Genomic DNA, 16,129 nt, shown 5'->3' with positions numbered 1-16,129 from the left:
TCTTAATGATCCCAATTGTATTTTCTTGGTACTCATAATAAAATTCCTTTAAAATATTTTAGATTTTTTTCTAGAAATTATATTAAAGTTCACTGGCTTAATGTTTCCTGAATATTCCCTCTCGCACTTTTAGAAAAATTAAAGAAACAATGGATGCCCCCAAATCAGAGATCAAAAATACTGACTCGCCAATTATATTTGAATTTTCAATATACATTTGGGCCCCAGTATTTGCAACTTCAAGGTGGAAATAGATGAAAACTCAAGCTGTTATTTCCAATTTTGTCTCCTAACTTGCTCTATAACCTTAGATGCACTTATCAGCTTTCCTGGACTTTTGGGTAAATGACACAAATGAGAAACTTTTGTCTGAAAATAACTAGCTTAGCCCAAAGTTGACGGAGGGACCTAGAGAAACTGGCAGATAAGATACTTTCTTATATAAATAGTGAAATTACACAAATCTACCTTTAAGTAGATTATTAAATACTCATAAAGAATGCTCACCTGTCATAGATCAGCTCTCTAAGAATGTTCATGGAATGGCTACATAATTCCAGACAGAGACTAACACCTAAAAATAAACCAAGACTAAACACAAAACTTTATGGAAAGTCATTCTAAACTCTTCTATGACCTTACAGATACAACATCTAACTTAAACTAAATTCTGAAAATATTCACCTAAAAAAAGAGATTAATATTCCTTACTTTGTCCATAGGCTGAACTTCATATCTAGCACTAAGGCTCAGCAATGAATTCCAGTCACAAACAAGAAGGAAGAAATTTTTTTTTTAAAAAAGGGCTTATAGGAAGGGAAGAATCTATGTGGGAAGGGCAATGGAACTGAGATTTTGGTACAGAAAAAAGAATATTGTACTCAGTTCTGAACTGAAAGATTGGGTTTGAAATCTGGTTTTCTTGCTTGCTTGCTCTGTGACTTGGGCAAACATATTTAAATTTCTACACTTTTTCCCCTTGTCTGCCCACTTAACAACATTGTTGGGAAGATCAAGGGATTGAATATGTGGCAAAAATTTCATAAATTATAAAGTGCTAGAGAAATACCAATTATTGTGGGAAAGGCAGGTCATATGGACAGAAAAGTAGAGATTAATGATTATTTAGAAGTGCCTGATGGTGTATTATTTAGCAGAGGATATATTCACCTGTGCAGAAACTAAAGAATGGATCACAGGCATTCTTAAGTTCAATTCTGGCTCAAAGAATTTCAAGGATGTGGGGCAGCTAGGTAGTACAGTGAATAGAGCACTAGCCCTGGAGTCAGGAGGAACTGAGTTCAGATATGGCCTGAGAAACTTGACATACTAGCTGTGTGGCCTTGGATAAGTCACTTAACCCCAATTGCCCTGCCTTCCCTGCTCCAAATAAAAGTTTCAAGGGTGCTCAAGAACTGATCCAGTCTGCTGCTGATAATGCCATTTCAGTCATAAGAAGTGATCACACTTATGTGACTGAAGCAAGTCAATTACTCTCATTTTCCTCATCTGTCCAGTGGGGAAAAAACCCTCCCAATTGTCCATTTCACAAAGTTCTTCCTTTATTCTCTTTTTTCTGCTAATATTCTCTTTTAAATCTATTTTATTTTTAATTTACAGAATAAAACAAGCATTTCCATAAAACAGGACAATAAAAAGATGATTACACATGAAACTGCAAATCTACTATGTAAAGTTTACAATTCCTTTTTAACATACAACAAATTTATCATGCATATTTCTTTTTTCCAAAGTAATACATTCATTTATTCTGAGGTAATAAATTCTTTCTTTCATTCACAAGGTTATTTAAAAAGTCAAAGTAGATAATACATGTAAAGAATTATATAATGTATGAATTATCATCATCTCTTCCCTCTTCCTCCTCCTTATCAATTCTACCACGAACGTCATCACCTTTGACACATCTTTTTTTTTTTTTTTTAATGCAATTTATTTATTTAACATATTTGGTTTTCAGCATTGATTTTCACAACAGTTTGAATTACAAATTTTCTCCCCATTTCTGCCCTCCCCCCCCACTCCAAGATGGCATATATTCTGGTTGCCCTGTTCCCCAGTCAGCCCTCCCCTCTATCACCCCCCTCCCCTCTCATCCCCTTTTCCCTTCCTTTCTTGTAGGGCAAGATAAATTTCTACGCCCCATTGCCTGTGTATCTTATTTTTTAGTTGCATACAAAAAGTTTTTTTGTTTTTGAACATCTGATTTTAAAACTTTGAGTTCCAAATTCCCTTCCCTCTTCCCTTCCCACCCACCCTCCCTAAGAAGTTGATCAATTCAACCTAGGCCACACATGTATTATTATGTATAACCCTTCCACAATATTCATGTTGTGAAAGGCTAACTACATTTTGCTCCTTCCCAACCCATCCCGCTTTATTGAATTTTCTTCCTTGACCCTGTCCCCTTTCCAAAGTGTTTCTTTTGATTACCTCCACCCCCATCTGCCCTCCACTCCATCATCCCCCTGCCTTTTATTTTTTTTTTTTATCTTCCTCCCTCTTCTTTCCTGTGGGGTAAGATACCCAACTGAGTATGTATGGTATTCCCCCTCAGGCCAAATCTGATGAGAGCAAGGTTCACTCATTCCCCCCTCACCTGCCCACTCCCCTCCTCTCCTAGAACTGCTTCCTCTTGCCACCTTTATGGGAGATAATCCGCCCCATTCTATCTCTCCCTATCTCCCTCTCTCAGTAAGTTACTCTCTCATCCCTTAATTTCATTTTATTTCTTTTAGCTATCTTCCCTTCATCCTCAACTCACCCTGTGTCTGCTCTCTTTCTTTTACATATATATATATATATATACACATACATACACATATATACATATACACATACATACATGCATACATACACATTCACTTATATATATACATAAACATATATATATGCATATATATATATGCATATTCCCTTCAACTACCCTAATACTGAGGTCTCATGAATCATACTCATCATCTTTCCATGTAGGAATGTAAACAAAAGAGTTCAACTTTAGTAAGTCCCTTGCAATTTCCGTTTCTTGATTACCTTTTCATGCTTCTCTTGATTCTTGTGTTTGAAAGTCAAATTTTCTATTCAGTTCTGGTCTTTTCACTGAGAAAGCTTGAAAGTCCTCCATTTTATTGAAAGTCCATATTTTGCCTTGGAACATGATACTCAGTTTTGCTGGGTAGGTGATTCTAGGTTTTAATCCTAGCTCCATTGACCTCCGGAATATCGCATTCCACGCCCTTCGATCTCTTAATGTAGAAGCTGCCAGGTCTTGGGTTATTCTGATTGGGTTTCCACAATATTCAAATTGTTTCTTTCTGGCTGCTTGCAGTATTTTCTCCTTGATCTGGGAGCTCTGGAATTTGGCAACAATATTCCTAGGAGATTTCTTTTTGGGATCTATTTGCGGAGGTGATCGATGGATTCTTTCAATTTCTATTTTGCCCTGTGGCTCTAGAATATCAGGGCAGTTCTCCTTGATAATTTCCTGAAAGATGGTATCTAGGCTCTTTTTTTGATCATGGCTTTCAGGTAGTCCAATAATTTTTAAATTATCTCTCCTGGATCTATTTTCCAGGTCAGTGGTTTTTCCAAGGAGATATTTCACATTGTCTTCCATTTTTTCATTCCTCTGGTTCTGTTTTATAATATCCTGATTTCTCATAAAGTCACTAGCTTCCACTTGCTCCAATCTAATTTTTAAAGTAGTATTTTCTTCAGTGGTCTTTTGGACCTCCTTTTCCATTTGGCTAATTCTGCCTTTCAAGGAATTCTTCTCCTCATTGGCTTTTTGGAGCTCTTTTGCCATTTGAGTTAGTCTATTTTGTAAGGTGTTGTTTTCTTCAGTGTATTTTTCAGTATTTTTTTGGGTCTCCTTTAGCAAGTCATTGACTTGTTTTTCATGGTTTTCTCGCATCCTTCTTATTTCTCTTCCCAATTTTTCCTCTACTTCTCTAACTTGCTTTTCCAAATCCTTTTTGAGTTCTTCTATGGTCTGGGGCCAGTTCATGTTTTTCTTGGAGGCTTTGGTTGTAGGCTCTATGACTTTGCTGTCTTCTTTAGGCTGTATGTTTTGGTCTTCTTTGTCACCAAAGAAAGAATCCAAAGTCTGAGACTGAATCTGGGCGCGTTTTCGCGTCCTGGCCATATTCCCAACCAACTAAACTTGACCCTTGAGTTTTTCAGTGGGGTGTGACTGCTTGTAGATTACAGAGTTCTATGTTCTACGTTTGGGGGGGAGGTGCCAGCTCTGTCAGAGCCGCACTCCTCCTTCCCCAAGGACCCCCAGTCCAGATTGGGCTCAGATCTTCGGCAGGCTGTGCACCCCTGCTGTGATCCGCCACTTAATTCCCCCCACCAGGTGGGCCTGGAGCCGGAAGTAACAACAGCTGTAGCTGCCCCACCTCCGCTGCCCCCGGGGCTGGAAGCCGAACCGCGAACTCCTTCCACTCCCGCAGCTTTTCCCACTAACCTTCTCCGCAGTCTTTGGTGTTTGTGGGTCGAGGGGTCTGGTAACTGCTCACGTATTCAGGGCGCTAGGGCCCCCTCCGCCCGGCTTCCGGTCTGAATCGTCCACGCTGCTCAGGCTGGGCTCTGCTCCACTCCGTTCCCAGCTCCCAGCTCCCAGCTCCCAGCTCCGTGTGGAATAGAGCTCACCCACCCAGAGACCATCCGGGCTGTCCTGGGCTGGAGCCCTGCTTCCCTCTGCTGTTCTGTGGGTTCTGCCGTTCTAGAATTGGTTCAGAGCCATTTTTATAGGTTTTTGGAGGGACTCGGGTACGGAGCTCACTCTAGTCCGTGCTTACCAGCCGCCATCTTGGCTCCGCCCCACCTTTGACACATCTTAAGATGTTCCACAGCCCCTTGCTAAATTCTGATAAATAATTAAATAAAAATGAGTGAATCCAATGCAGGATTGCAGATACCCTTCAGGTCTAGCTGTATATAATCACAAAATAAGAAGCAGTACTCTCTAAAGACTTCAAATCCTTATTCGTCGCTTGCATGCCATCCCCAGCTATAAGAATGTTAAATCTGTGCCCCTTAAGGCCTAACTCAGCCCAGGGATTTATCTCTGGCAAAGCTCCATGTTTACACATACAATGAGATTTCTACTATTCCCCAGACAATTTCTGGGAGTGGTGTGGAGTGGGAGGGGTGAGAACTTTGTGGATGTATATAAGCTATGGTCAACAATCTGTTAGGCACAGAGGCTGAGCAGCCTCCATCTTGAGCCCATGCACAATTCTCTCTTACATAGAAGCCTAGATCCTGGTAAGTTCCAAATGCTCCAAAGAGCTTCCCCAGAAATTCTCAAGCATGGGTGAATAGGAAGGACATGTAGGGGGAGAAGTTTGAGCATCTGAATGCATAGGAAGGAGCCCAAGTATGTATGTGTATATATCTGTGTGAGTGTATCTATATATGTGTTACAAAATATTTTCATACCTAAATGCATCAACATATTTGTTTATGCTTACACTAATGCATACGTGTGAGTGAATGTGTTTGTATTCAAGTCCATTTATGTACTTGTGTATATAGTATTGTATTAGGAGAGCAGAGTTTATAATCTCAAAGAGGATCATAAACATGTCTGAAAGTTTCGGGAACCGCTGGATATAAGAAACTCTCAAAGTAGAAGGCAGAAGAATCAAAACATATATTTAGGCTCCACAGTAACCAACCCATGAACCAGCAACCCCATTTTGATATATTGATCAAAAGCTTCCAGGCCCAATAAGTACGCCTTGAAAGAGTAACCAGGAGGCTACAGAGAAGCATGATTGCGTAAAGCAAAATCATGCTTCCCCCTCTATGGTAAAAAGATTACCCACTGGCCTGAAGTCCTTGTTCAGCTTCCTCCCGTAGGTCAGCTCTGCTACTGGCAGCTCCTGCTTCAGCTGTGGCTGTGGCTATAGCAGCCTCTGGCTCCAATGGGAGCTGCTTTTAACCATCCGGCTTCTGCGGGGGGGGGGGGGGGGGGGGGGGGGTGTAAGGTACGCCGGGGAAAGCACAGGTTCTTTCAATCTGCTTAAGCAAGGTGAAGGGGTTGACCGGGAAAGCACAGGTTCTTTCCATCAGCTTAAGCAAGGGAAGCAAGGTGAAGGGGCCAACAAGCTTACTCCAGTCCAACATACAAACAGCATTCAGTTCAGGGGAAAAAGCCAAACTAGTCAAGGGCACTTGTTGACTAAGTGCTAAGGAGCCCATTTTTGGTTGCCAACACAAGTATATAATTGGGTATTAACATATGAGCATGAGTATTAATATTTACGTAAACAATAGACAGAAGGACCTTTCAGCTCTGGGACTCTGAATTTCTTGGTATATACATATGTATGTGGGTGTGTGCATGTGTGTGTTTGAGGTTGTTTTTCCTATAGAAGCATATATGTGCAGGAGGGAATATATGTGTACTCAGATATATGAATAAAGATTGGAGCAAATGAGGATGGAAATGTTGGAAGAAGTGATTGAAAATGAACAGAGCCCTGACTCAGGGTCAAAGATAGTACGGGTACATATTCTATTCAGTGACTTGTAGGACTTGAAGAAGCTTTTCTCTCAACATTCTCAGGGCCCCAGACTTAGAGTCTGAGAGGCGGCATATACTTTTCTGGCAAGATGTAGCACAAAAGAGGGTACTGGTGAAGAAATCTCAGCCCCAAATTCATGCAAATTATCCAGCAACTAACTTGCATTGTTCCTGTACATCTCGTTTGAGGAAAAAAGTTTTGAATTTTCTCCATACTGTGGAATATATGAGGCCTTTAATAAGTTCCATTGCTGAGTGGCAGAGAGGCAGTAGGGCATTTTAGGGTAAAGTACATGAGACTTACAGTTTGGGAATGAGCATACAATACTCATTCTGCATTCTGCCTCCATCAGGCCACACCTAGAGTATTGTGTTCAGTTTTGGGGGCAAAAGGGACTACCTTTAAAAAGGTCATTGCATAGCTGAAGAGCATCCAGAGGAAGTAAACAAGATGGTGAAGGTTGGGAGTGCATGTTGTATAAGGATTGGTTGAAGGAAGTGAGAAGTTTAACCTATGGAAGGCTCAATGGGGAAGATATGGCTCTATAATTATTTATAGGACTGTCGTGTGGAAGAAGAAATAGACTTGAAGAATTTAGAAATAGAAATAATAAATGAAAGTGGCAAAGGAATAGGTTTAGGCTCGATGTACAGGGAAATGTCCTGGGGTCAGGAAGTTTTGAGTACAAATCTTGGATACTTACTAGCTGTGTGAACCTTGGCAAGACACTTAACCTCTATCTCAATTTCCTTATCAGTAAAATAAGGGTAATAAGAGCACCTATGTCCCAGAGTTATTGTGAGGATCAAATGAGAGAATATTTATAAAACACTTTGCAAATCTTAAAGTACTATATACATTTTATCAATTACTAATATTAACAAAATTTGAGCTATAAAAAAAACAGAATTTCTCAAGAATCCCCTCATCTCTAATCATACTACAGTCTTCCTCGGAATTCTATTTAGGGGCATAGAATACCAAAGTTTGGAATAAATAAACTTCAGATGTTATTCAATCCAATCCCAACAAATTTAGTATTTCTTTCCATAACAAAACTAAAAGATATTTATTAAGCGTCTATTTGAACAAATCCATTGATGATGGGAAGTTCACTCCCATTTTCCCATTCTCTCTGTCTCTGTTTCTATCTGTCCCTCTCTGTCTGTCTGTCTCTGTCTCTCTCTCCCCCCCTATTTCTCTTTCCCTTCCCACCTCCCTCCTTTCTCACCTTTTTCCCTCCTTTTCTATCATTTTAAGGGATCTTCAATTTTTTGTGTGTCATAGAACCTTTTGTAATTATAGTGAAGTTTAAACACACCTTCTCATCTTAATGTTTTTAAATGCATAAAATATACATGTATATTATTATTAGTAGTAGTAGTAGTATTACAAATGAAATCAATTATATTTGAAATAAAGTTGTCAAGATATTTTTAAAAGCTTATTTGATATAAATGATACTGGTACTCTATGTCTCCAAAAGATGCGTGGAATAAATCTCCATTCATGTCATTTTAGATCTGGGAACAGAATTTGTCTTCCTTCTCATCATGTCAGACTTCAATACCACTGAGGCTAAGTTCTTTCTCTTGATTGGGATTCCAGGGTTGGAGCATGCTCACGTATGGATTTCTATCCCTATCTGCCTCATGTATTTGATTGCCATCCTAGGTAACTGCACCATCCTGCTTGTAATCAAGACAGAAACCTCTCTCCATGAGCCCATGTGCCATCTCCTTGCTGTGTTGGCCATTTCTGACATGGGACTTTCTCTCTCCTCCTTACCCACTATGCTGAGAATATTCTTGTTCAATTTACCAGGAATATCCCCTGATGCTTGCTTTGCTCAAGAATTCTTCATCCACAGCTTCACTGTCATGGAGTCATCGGTGCTTCTGATCATGTCCTTTGATCGTTGTATAGCCATTCATAACCCCCTGAGATACAGCACTATCTTAACTACTGCCAGAATTTCCAAACTGGGACTGGTCTTTGCCGTCAGAAGCTTCCTTTTAGTGCTCCCATTTCCTTTGACTCTAAAGAGGCTGAGCTATTGTCACAAAAACCTTCTATCCCACTCTTACTGTCTCCATCAGGATGTCATGAAGTTGGCATGCTCTGACAACAGGGTCAATGTCATCTATGGCTTCTTTGTTGCACTCTGTACCATAATGAACCTGGCATGCATTGCTTTGTCCTATTTGCAAATCCTAAAGACAGTTCTCAGCATTGCCTCTCTCTCAGAGAGACTCAAGGCCTTCAATACCTGTGTCTCTCACATCTGTGCTGTACTCATCTTCTATGTACCCATCATCACCCTAGCTGCTATGTACCGCTTTGCCAAGCACAAATCTCCTCTCATCATGATCTTCATTGCCAACATTTTCCTGCTTGTGCCACTCTTGATGAACCCCATTGTGTACTGTGTGAAGACTCGGCAGATCCGAGAAAAGATTCTAGGGAAACTGTTTTCCGTATTTGGCAGATGAGGCCTCAGTTGGGATTTACCTCACTTTGATAAACATTTACAAAACACTAGCTACATAGCACTGGAAAAATATTAAGCTTAGAGTAAACACAGTCCAAGAAATCAGGTATCCCCCAGTCCCACAGGGCAACATTCACCATATACAAATAAATATAATACACGATGCTACATAGTAAGTGCCTAAGACAGATGCTAAGAAATTGCTACACGAGATCCAAGGGGAAAAGATAATTTCTGACCGGTGAAAATTGACAAAATCAAATTCATTCTATTCTGTAATTGATTTTGTTTTGTATCACCGTCAATATTTCCTGTAACTACCTGTCAAAGTTTTATTTTATCTTTGACTTAAGTTTGGAAATTCAGTTTTCATCTAAATCACATGTTGTCTCTAGGTTGAGTTTAAAAGTTTAGTTTTCCTGCTAATCACTGTTTTGTTGTTCTTGAAATCTGTTATCCTTGAAGGATGCAGGTGCAGACCAGGGTATCTGCTCTGTTATCTCCGTAACACTATCGTTAAAGAAAATCTGGTCTGTTACTGCTGTGACACTAACTAGTCATTCAGGTAGATGTCACCATGAGTTGTCAAGAGTACCAAGCAGTTAGTTTGCAGCTAGCCCTGAGTTTCAAATTTCCAACCATTCACATTGTCTCAAATTATGATGCTTCTGACTTTGTAACCAATCATAGTATTTTCCCCATCTGTGATGCTGCCTTCTAGTTTTTGGATGTTCTTCCTTTTATTGATAATAATGATGTATCAACCTTCATTCAGGGTCTTAGCTAGTTGAGGAGGCTGAGACTCTAATTATTGGCAAATCTGTTCTTTGGTAATAAATTGTGCTTAGAGCTGTGTACCTCAGTTTATTTAATTTCAGTTATGACACTGGATTGATCAAAAGCTTCATGAAAGAGGTGGCATTATAGCCAGACTTCAAAAGTGGGTACAAAAGTGGAGAGGTAAAGAATATAGGAAGAAAATTCCAAGTATATGGAACTAAGTGAGCAAAGATATGGAAGCAAAAAAGTACTGGCAATCTTTGATGTTATTTCAATCCCAAACCCTGGTCAGCTCACTTAACCTGTCGAACTCAATTTCCTCATCTAAAAAAGGGGATAATAACAGCACTTTCTTTATAGAATCAGGATTATTTTTTCTGGATTAAATGAGACAATATTTTCAAATTGCTTTGTAAACATTAAAGGCCGATATAAATGTTAGCTGTTATGTGTATATATTTGTATGTATACACATGCACACACACATACATATGTATTCACAAACACATATTTGAGTAGTTTTGTTCAGCTTTGGGTAACAGGAGATTCCTAATGAATATTCTTGAATATCTCTAATCATAAAACAATGTGAAATTATGATAGGTAACTTGCTGTAAAATATAGTCTTTATAGTGCTTCCAGAGATGTACTCTGAAATTCCCACTCTTTCTCTACTTTCCATAATCTCAGAAAAAAACAGGGGTGATATTTGATTAATTAACTACCTAAGGTTGCACACACACACACACACACACATACACACACACACACACACACACACACACACATTTGCCAACAGAAAGCGCTCCAGCTATGCATATGTAAACTCCTTCCTCACAAACATGTAAGCTCCACTTAAGTAGACAACAGTACTGGCCCAGGACACTTTGTAGATCTAGTGTTATGATATGGAAAATTATTCAGCATTATTAAATATAAGAAAATCTCTCAACACTGATTTTGACCTTGCATACTTATTTTGGGTTTTCCCTTTCTTATTCAGAAGTGACAAACCTTGGGACTCAGGCCATTCATTCATTTATTCAAGTGTTCAAGTGGCTGCAAGCCAAGACTAAAGTGGAGGGAGAATTGGGATGTGATTTTTTTGTTCACATATGATTGTGCACTCAGTGTAGCCTCTGAGATTGAGATGCAACAGAGTATGGATTGATTGTCTGCTGTTTCTAATTTTCGACCTAACAATCACTACCAAGAAAATGGAAGTTTTCCACCAGCCAACACCACACCATCCATACATAGAATTTTGGGTTACAGTAAATGGAAAAATTTTGAATGCTGTGGATTTCGCTTATGTTGGTGGGATACTTTCCATAGACATACACATAGATCATGAGGTTGACACACACATTGCCAGGGTTAGCTCAGTGTTTAAGAGACTACTAAGGAAAGTGTAGGTAAAAAGAGGTATTAGACTTCCTACAAAGTTGAAGGTTTACACAGCCTTTGTGTTGACCTTACTGTTGTGTGCCTGTGAAACCTGGACAGTAGACCAGCACCAAAACAGAAAGTTGAATCATTTCCATTTGAATTGTCTTTGCAAGACTCTGAAGGTTATCAAGCAAGATAAGGTCCTGGATGCTGAGGTCCTTTCTCAAGCTGAACTGCCAAGTATTCAAACTCTATTGCAGAGAACACAACTCTGAAGGGCTGTCCGTGTTGTTCAAATGACAAACCTACATTTGCCTAAGAGACCATTTTACTGAGAAAGCACACAAGGCAAGCACTTACATGGGGGTCAGAAGAAGGGTTACAAGCACACTCTCAAGGTGTCTCTTAAGAACTTTGGGACCGATTGTGAGACATGGGAGACACTGGCCCAGGACCACCCAGCATGGGATAATCTGTAGCACAGAAGGTGCTATGCTCTACAAGCAGCAGAATTGCAGGCGCTCTAAAGAAACTCAAGATGCACAATTTCAGAGACATCTCCATTCCAAATGTTCAAATAGATCTTTTGTCCCAATCTGTGATATAGTCTCCCAAGATCATACTGGTCTGTGCAGCTATAGTCAAACACAATGTAGCTTGACCCTAACATAGTGATGTCATTTTTATCCTCTTCTAGAACAAAGAACAACAGCCACATTTAGAATCTTCTAGCATTCCTCTCTTACATGTGAACCTAGCTTGTGATTTTTGCGTATACCCTTTTTATAATTTTTAATGTTCTTTTTATGCCTAGGCTTATGTTTTTAAGCATATATCGGTGTTATACATTTTCAAAGTACTTTTTCCTCAATTTAGGTATCACAAATACAACACCAGAAGTGACCTTGGAGTCTATCTATTCTAACCCTTTCGTACTATAGATGAGGAAAAGAGGCCTGCAAATGTTAAGTGACTTACCTAAGGTCACACAGAAATAAAGAATCAGGAATCAAACCCCAGTCCTCTGTCACCCAATCTAATAATTGTTCCTCTGTATCTCACTGCCTGAATAATGTTATCTTTGACATAAGTGTGTTCATTGTTTTCCTAATAGTGAATAACCTTTGTATGCCATTTATAAACTCAATTTTATCAAAGGCAGTAGTTGTTTTTGCTACATTGCTATTTTTTTTTTGCTTTTTGGCAGGGCAATCGGGGTTAAGTGACTTGCCCAAGGTCACACAGGTAGTGTCAAGTGTCTGAGGTCGGATTTGAAATCAGGTCCTCCTGACTCCAGGGCTGGTGCTCTACTCACTGCGCCACCTAGCTGCCCCTACATTGCTATTTTGAAGAGAATTTTGTTTAAAATTTTTAAATCAATAGTCATTGATGTTACTAATTTGTAGTTTTTCTTTCCTTTTTCTTCCATTGTTTAGCTATTAGGAATACATTTGTTTTATTAAAAGTGTTTTGTAAGATCTTTTCTTTCTCTTATTTTAGAATAATTAGGTATTATCAGTTTCTCAGTTTGATAGAATTCTTGTAACTATAAATCCTCCTGCAACATGAACACTTGGCAGTTCCTTCAAACTAGCTTAATTTCTTTTTCTTATGGTCACTTGTTTAAAATCTCTATTTCATGTTTTGTTAATTTGTGTATCTTATATGGTTCTAATTTTTTCTTCAATACTTTTGCACTCAGTTTTACCAGAATATGATTGTACATAGTGCATCCTTACAATTCTTTTTCTTTCTTCTCTCTATTGGTTAATATTTTCTTTTATCTGTGTATGGAGGAGGTTAGGGGAGATCTCATTTTACTTAATCTTCCTAATCAGGTTAAAAAAAGATTTTTCTTTTTAATTAGTCTCTATAAAAATAACCTTGTAATTTAATAAGTTGTATAATTTCATTGTTTTCTAATGAATCTATTCCATAGATTGATATATATGGATGGATAAATATGGACATGCACATATACATATATATACATACATATATATATATATATATATATATATATATATATATATGTACATAAAACACATGTTGTTCGGGACATGTCTCTCCAAAGTCTGGGTGCAGTTCTGTCTTTGGGAGTCACCACATGTGTACATATAGGAATATTGCATACATCTATACATGACACATGTAAATATATGTCTATACATAATTACATATTTTATATAAAATATATAGAATCCCATAGACATCTGAAACTCAAAGTGACCAAAAAGAAATTTATTATTTCTTTCTCTTCAAATCAACCCCACTTCTTAACTTCCCTTTTAATGTCAAGAATACATATTTTCAAGGAGTTTCAACAATAGAAAACAAGGCTGGGATGAAAGACAGAGAATAAAATATCTTTAGGTTCTAAAGATATCAAATATTACAGATGGGTTTACCCAGATATTAGGAGGTATTTTCTGTTACTGACTTAAGGAAAAGCTATTCCAAAGATGTAAAAACATACATGCGTTATATATTTGGCATATAAATGCATATCTTATATATGTGTACATGTACAGATGTAAGCACTATAAGGACTTTCCAAAACTCTTAATACAGTTAAAACCTTAGTGGCTTAGAATAGAATTTGGGGGCATACTGGATGTATTTTATATACTAAGAGTTATGTTTTCAATTATTCAGCATATGGTACTTTTAGAGAGCTTCCCACACATTACAATAACTATCATTTGCCTAGCACATGTCACACATATTTCCTTCAGTCCTCAACACAATAGTGAAGAGTAGGCAAAAGGAAACTAAATCTGAGAGAGGTTAAGAGACTTGTTTATTCTCATGAAGACAGCAAATGTTAGAAGCAGGACTTGAACAAGTATCTGCTTTAATCTGTATCTGCCACACTGTCTACTATATCATGCTGCCACATGTTTGATCTGCATAGTTGAAAACATACTTCAATTATAGTAGAGTGGCTAGATTGCTGTACTTGGAGATGCTGTACTTGGAGATGCAAATTCAAATCCTCCTCTCTGACACTTAGATTAAGTGAGCAAATGATTTTATCTTTCTGAGCCTCATTTTCATCATATGTAAAATGGAGATTATTATATGTATAGGGCTTATATCCCAATGTTTGGGTTTTTTAAGCTCAAATTACCTAATACATGCAAAGTACTTGCTATACTTGAAAATGTTACAAGAACATATTATATAATTATTTATCTGTTTCCCACAATTGTGGGTACTCCCTCCAAAGGTACAGGTAATAACCTTCCTAGCCTATGCAATTCTTCACATCTTTTCACAAATGTTCTTGTTATTACTATCATTTTGCTGTCCCTATCATCACACAAAATTAACTGTCTCAAAGTATACATAGATGTAGGACTCAGAAAATTGTTTTAAGTCATAGCAAAAGAAGTAGATAATAATTATGATTCAGGAATTGCTCATTAATTATCATAATGTTAGTCTGGCTGCCTTCGTAAATGGGCCATCTGTTTCCCTCATTCATAAATTCCCATTCCTCCCACCCCCAAAATCTCATGAATCAAAAAGGTTGATGTAATACAGTCTATCTAGGGAAAAACTAGTTCCAGTCTTAGTCACTGTTAGCGATGAAGGGCTTGGACAATGCGATCCCTGATCTGCTTGGTCTTCACACTGTAGACAATTGGGTTCATCAAGGGTGGGACCAGAAGGTAAACAAATCCCATGACCACCTGAATCAAATGAGGAGACTGCTTCCCAAATCGGTGAATGACTGATAGACCAGTCATAGGTGTGTAGAAGAGTAGTACCGCACAAATGTGGGAGACACATGTGTTGAGGGCCTTGAGGCGCTCAGCCTGGGAGGCAATGGCCAACACAGTGTGGAGAATCAGCACATAAGAGAGAAGGATGAGCATGGAGTCCACACCCACAGTGGAGATGAGAACAAACATGCCATAGATGCTGTTGGCAGTAATGTCAGCACATGCCAGCTTCATAACCTCTTGGTGGAGGCAGTAGGAGTGGGTGAGGACTTGGGAACCACAATAAGGGAAGCGTTTGAGCATGAAAGGAAGTGGGAAGATGAGTGCCACACTCCGACCCAAGGAGCCCAGCCCAATTCTGCTGACAACTCTGTTGGTAAGAATGGAGGCATATCTCAGAGGACGGCAGATGGCAACGAGGCGATCGAATGCCATGGAAAGTAGCACTGAGGACTCTAGGAAAGACAGGCAGTGGATGAAAAAGAGCTGAGCAAAGCAGGCATCATGGTCAATCTCTCGAGCTCCAAATAAGAAGATACCCAGTACTGTGGGAAGGGTGCATATGGACAAGCCCAGATCTGTCAGTGCCAGCATGGACAGGAAGAAATACATGGGCTGGTGGAGTGAAGATTCTGTCTTGATAATGAAGAGGATCATGCAGTTCCCCAGGATGGACATAAGGTACATAGAAAATAGAGGGATGGAGATCCAGATGTGGATATGCTCTAGTCCAGGGAGGCCACTTAAGAGAAAGGTATAAGGCCTGACAGTGCTGTTTCCAAAGGATTCCAGCGTCATGTTGGAAGGTAGGAGGAGGAAAGTTCAGGTTCTCACTCTCTGTGCTGAACTGAACAGTCACTGTGGTCAGGAGAAGCCTACATAGAAATTACATGGGTGAATTACACAGCATCACAAGACTTAGGGTTTGCAAGGAATCTTAAAATTTATCCAGCCTAATTTTATAATTTTACAGATAAGGAAATTGAGGTCTAGAAGAGCTAAGTAATTTCCCTAGTGTCACACGGATAAAGAGAAGCTTCAAGATTGAAACCTAGTCTACTGCTGCCAGATTTTGGACTCCTTCTACAATACAATATTGCCTTAATAAACCTACCACTGGGAATGTTCTCCAGAAGTCATCCAAACCATCCCCATAACTCTATACAAGACTTCATTTGACCTAA

At 38.9% G+C, this 16,129-nt stretch overlaps 2 protein-coding genes across 2 annotated transcripts; one reads left to right on the top strand and one right to left on the bottom strand.

The window, feature by feature from the left end:
- The first annotated feature begins 8,110 nt into the window (after positions 1–8,110).
- LOC118839537 (olfactory receptor 51A7-like) lies at positions 8,111–9,049 on the top strand. Its single transcript, XM_036747008.1, has one exon. It carries the CDS (start codon positions 8,111–8,113, stop codon positions 9,047–9,049), a length of 939 nt encoding a protein of 312 aa, XP_036602903.1.
- A 5,752-nt stretch (positions 9,050–14,801) lies between these two features.
- LOC118838638 (olfactory receptor 51G2-like) lies at positions 14,802–15,743 on the bottom strand. Its single transcript, XM_036745983.1, has one exon. The coding sequence runs from the start codon at positions 15,741–15,743 to the stop codon at positions 14,802–14,804; it is 942 nt and encodes a 313-aa protein (XP_036601878.1).
- Between the last annotated feature and the right edge of the window lie 386 nt (positions 15,744–16,129).

Source organism: Trichosurus vulpecula, chromosome 2, assembly GCF_011100635.1.
Source record: "Trichosurus vulpecula isolate mTriVul1 chromosome 2, mTriVul1.pri, whole genome shotgun sequence".
Taxonomy (NCBI): Eukaryota; Metazoa; Chordata; class Mammalia; order Diprotodontia; family Phalangeridae; genus Trichosurus; species Trichosurus vulpecula.
Note: the sequence above shows the minus strand (reverse complement) of the source record. Positions and strands in the feature narration are given on the sequence as shown.

Excerpts from the sequence above, each read along its gene's own strand:
- LOC118839537 (XM_036747008.1), top strand. The coding sequence starts at position 8,111 with ATGTCAGACTTCAATACCACTGAGGCTAAGTTCTTTCTCTTGATTGGG.
- LOC118838638 (XM_036745983.1), bottom strand. The coding sequence starts at position 15,743 with ATGACGCTGGAATCCTTTGGAAACAGCACTGTCAGGCCTTATACCTTT.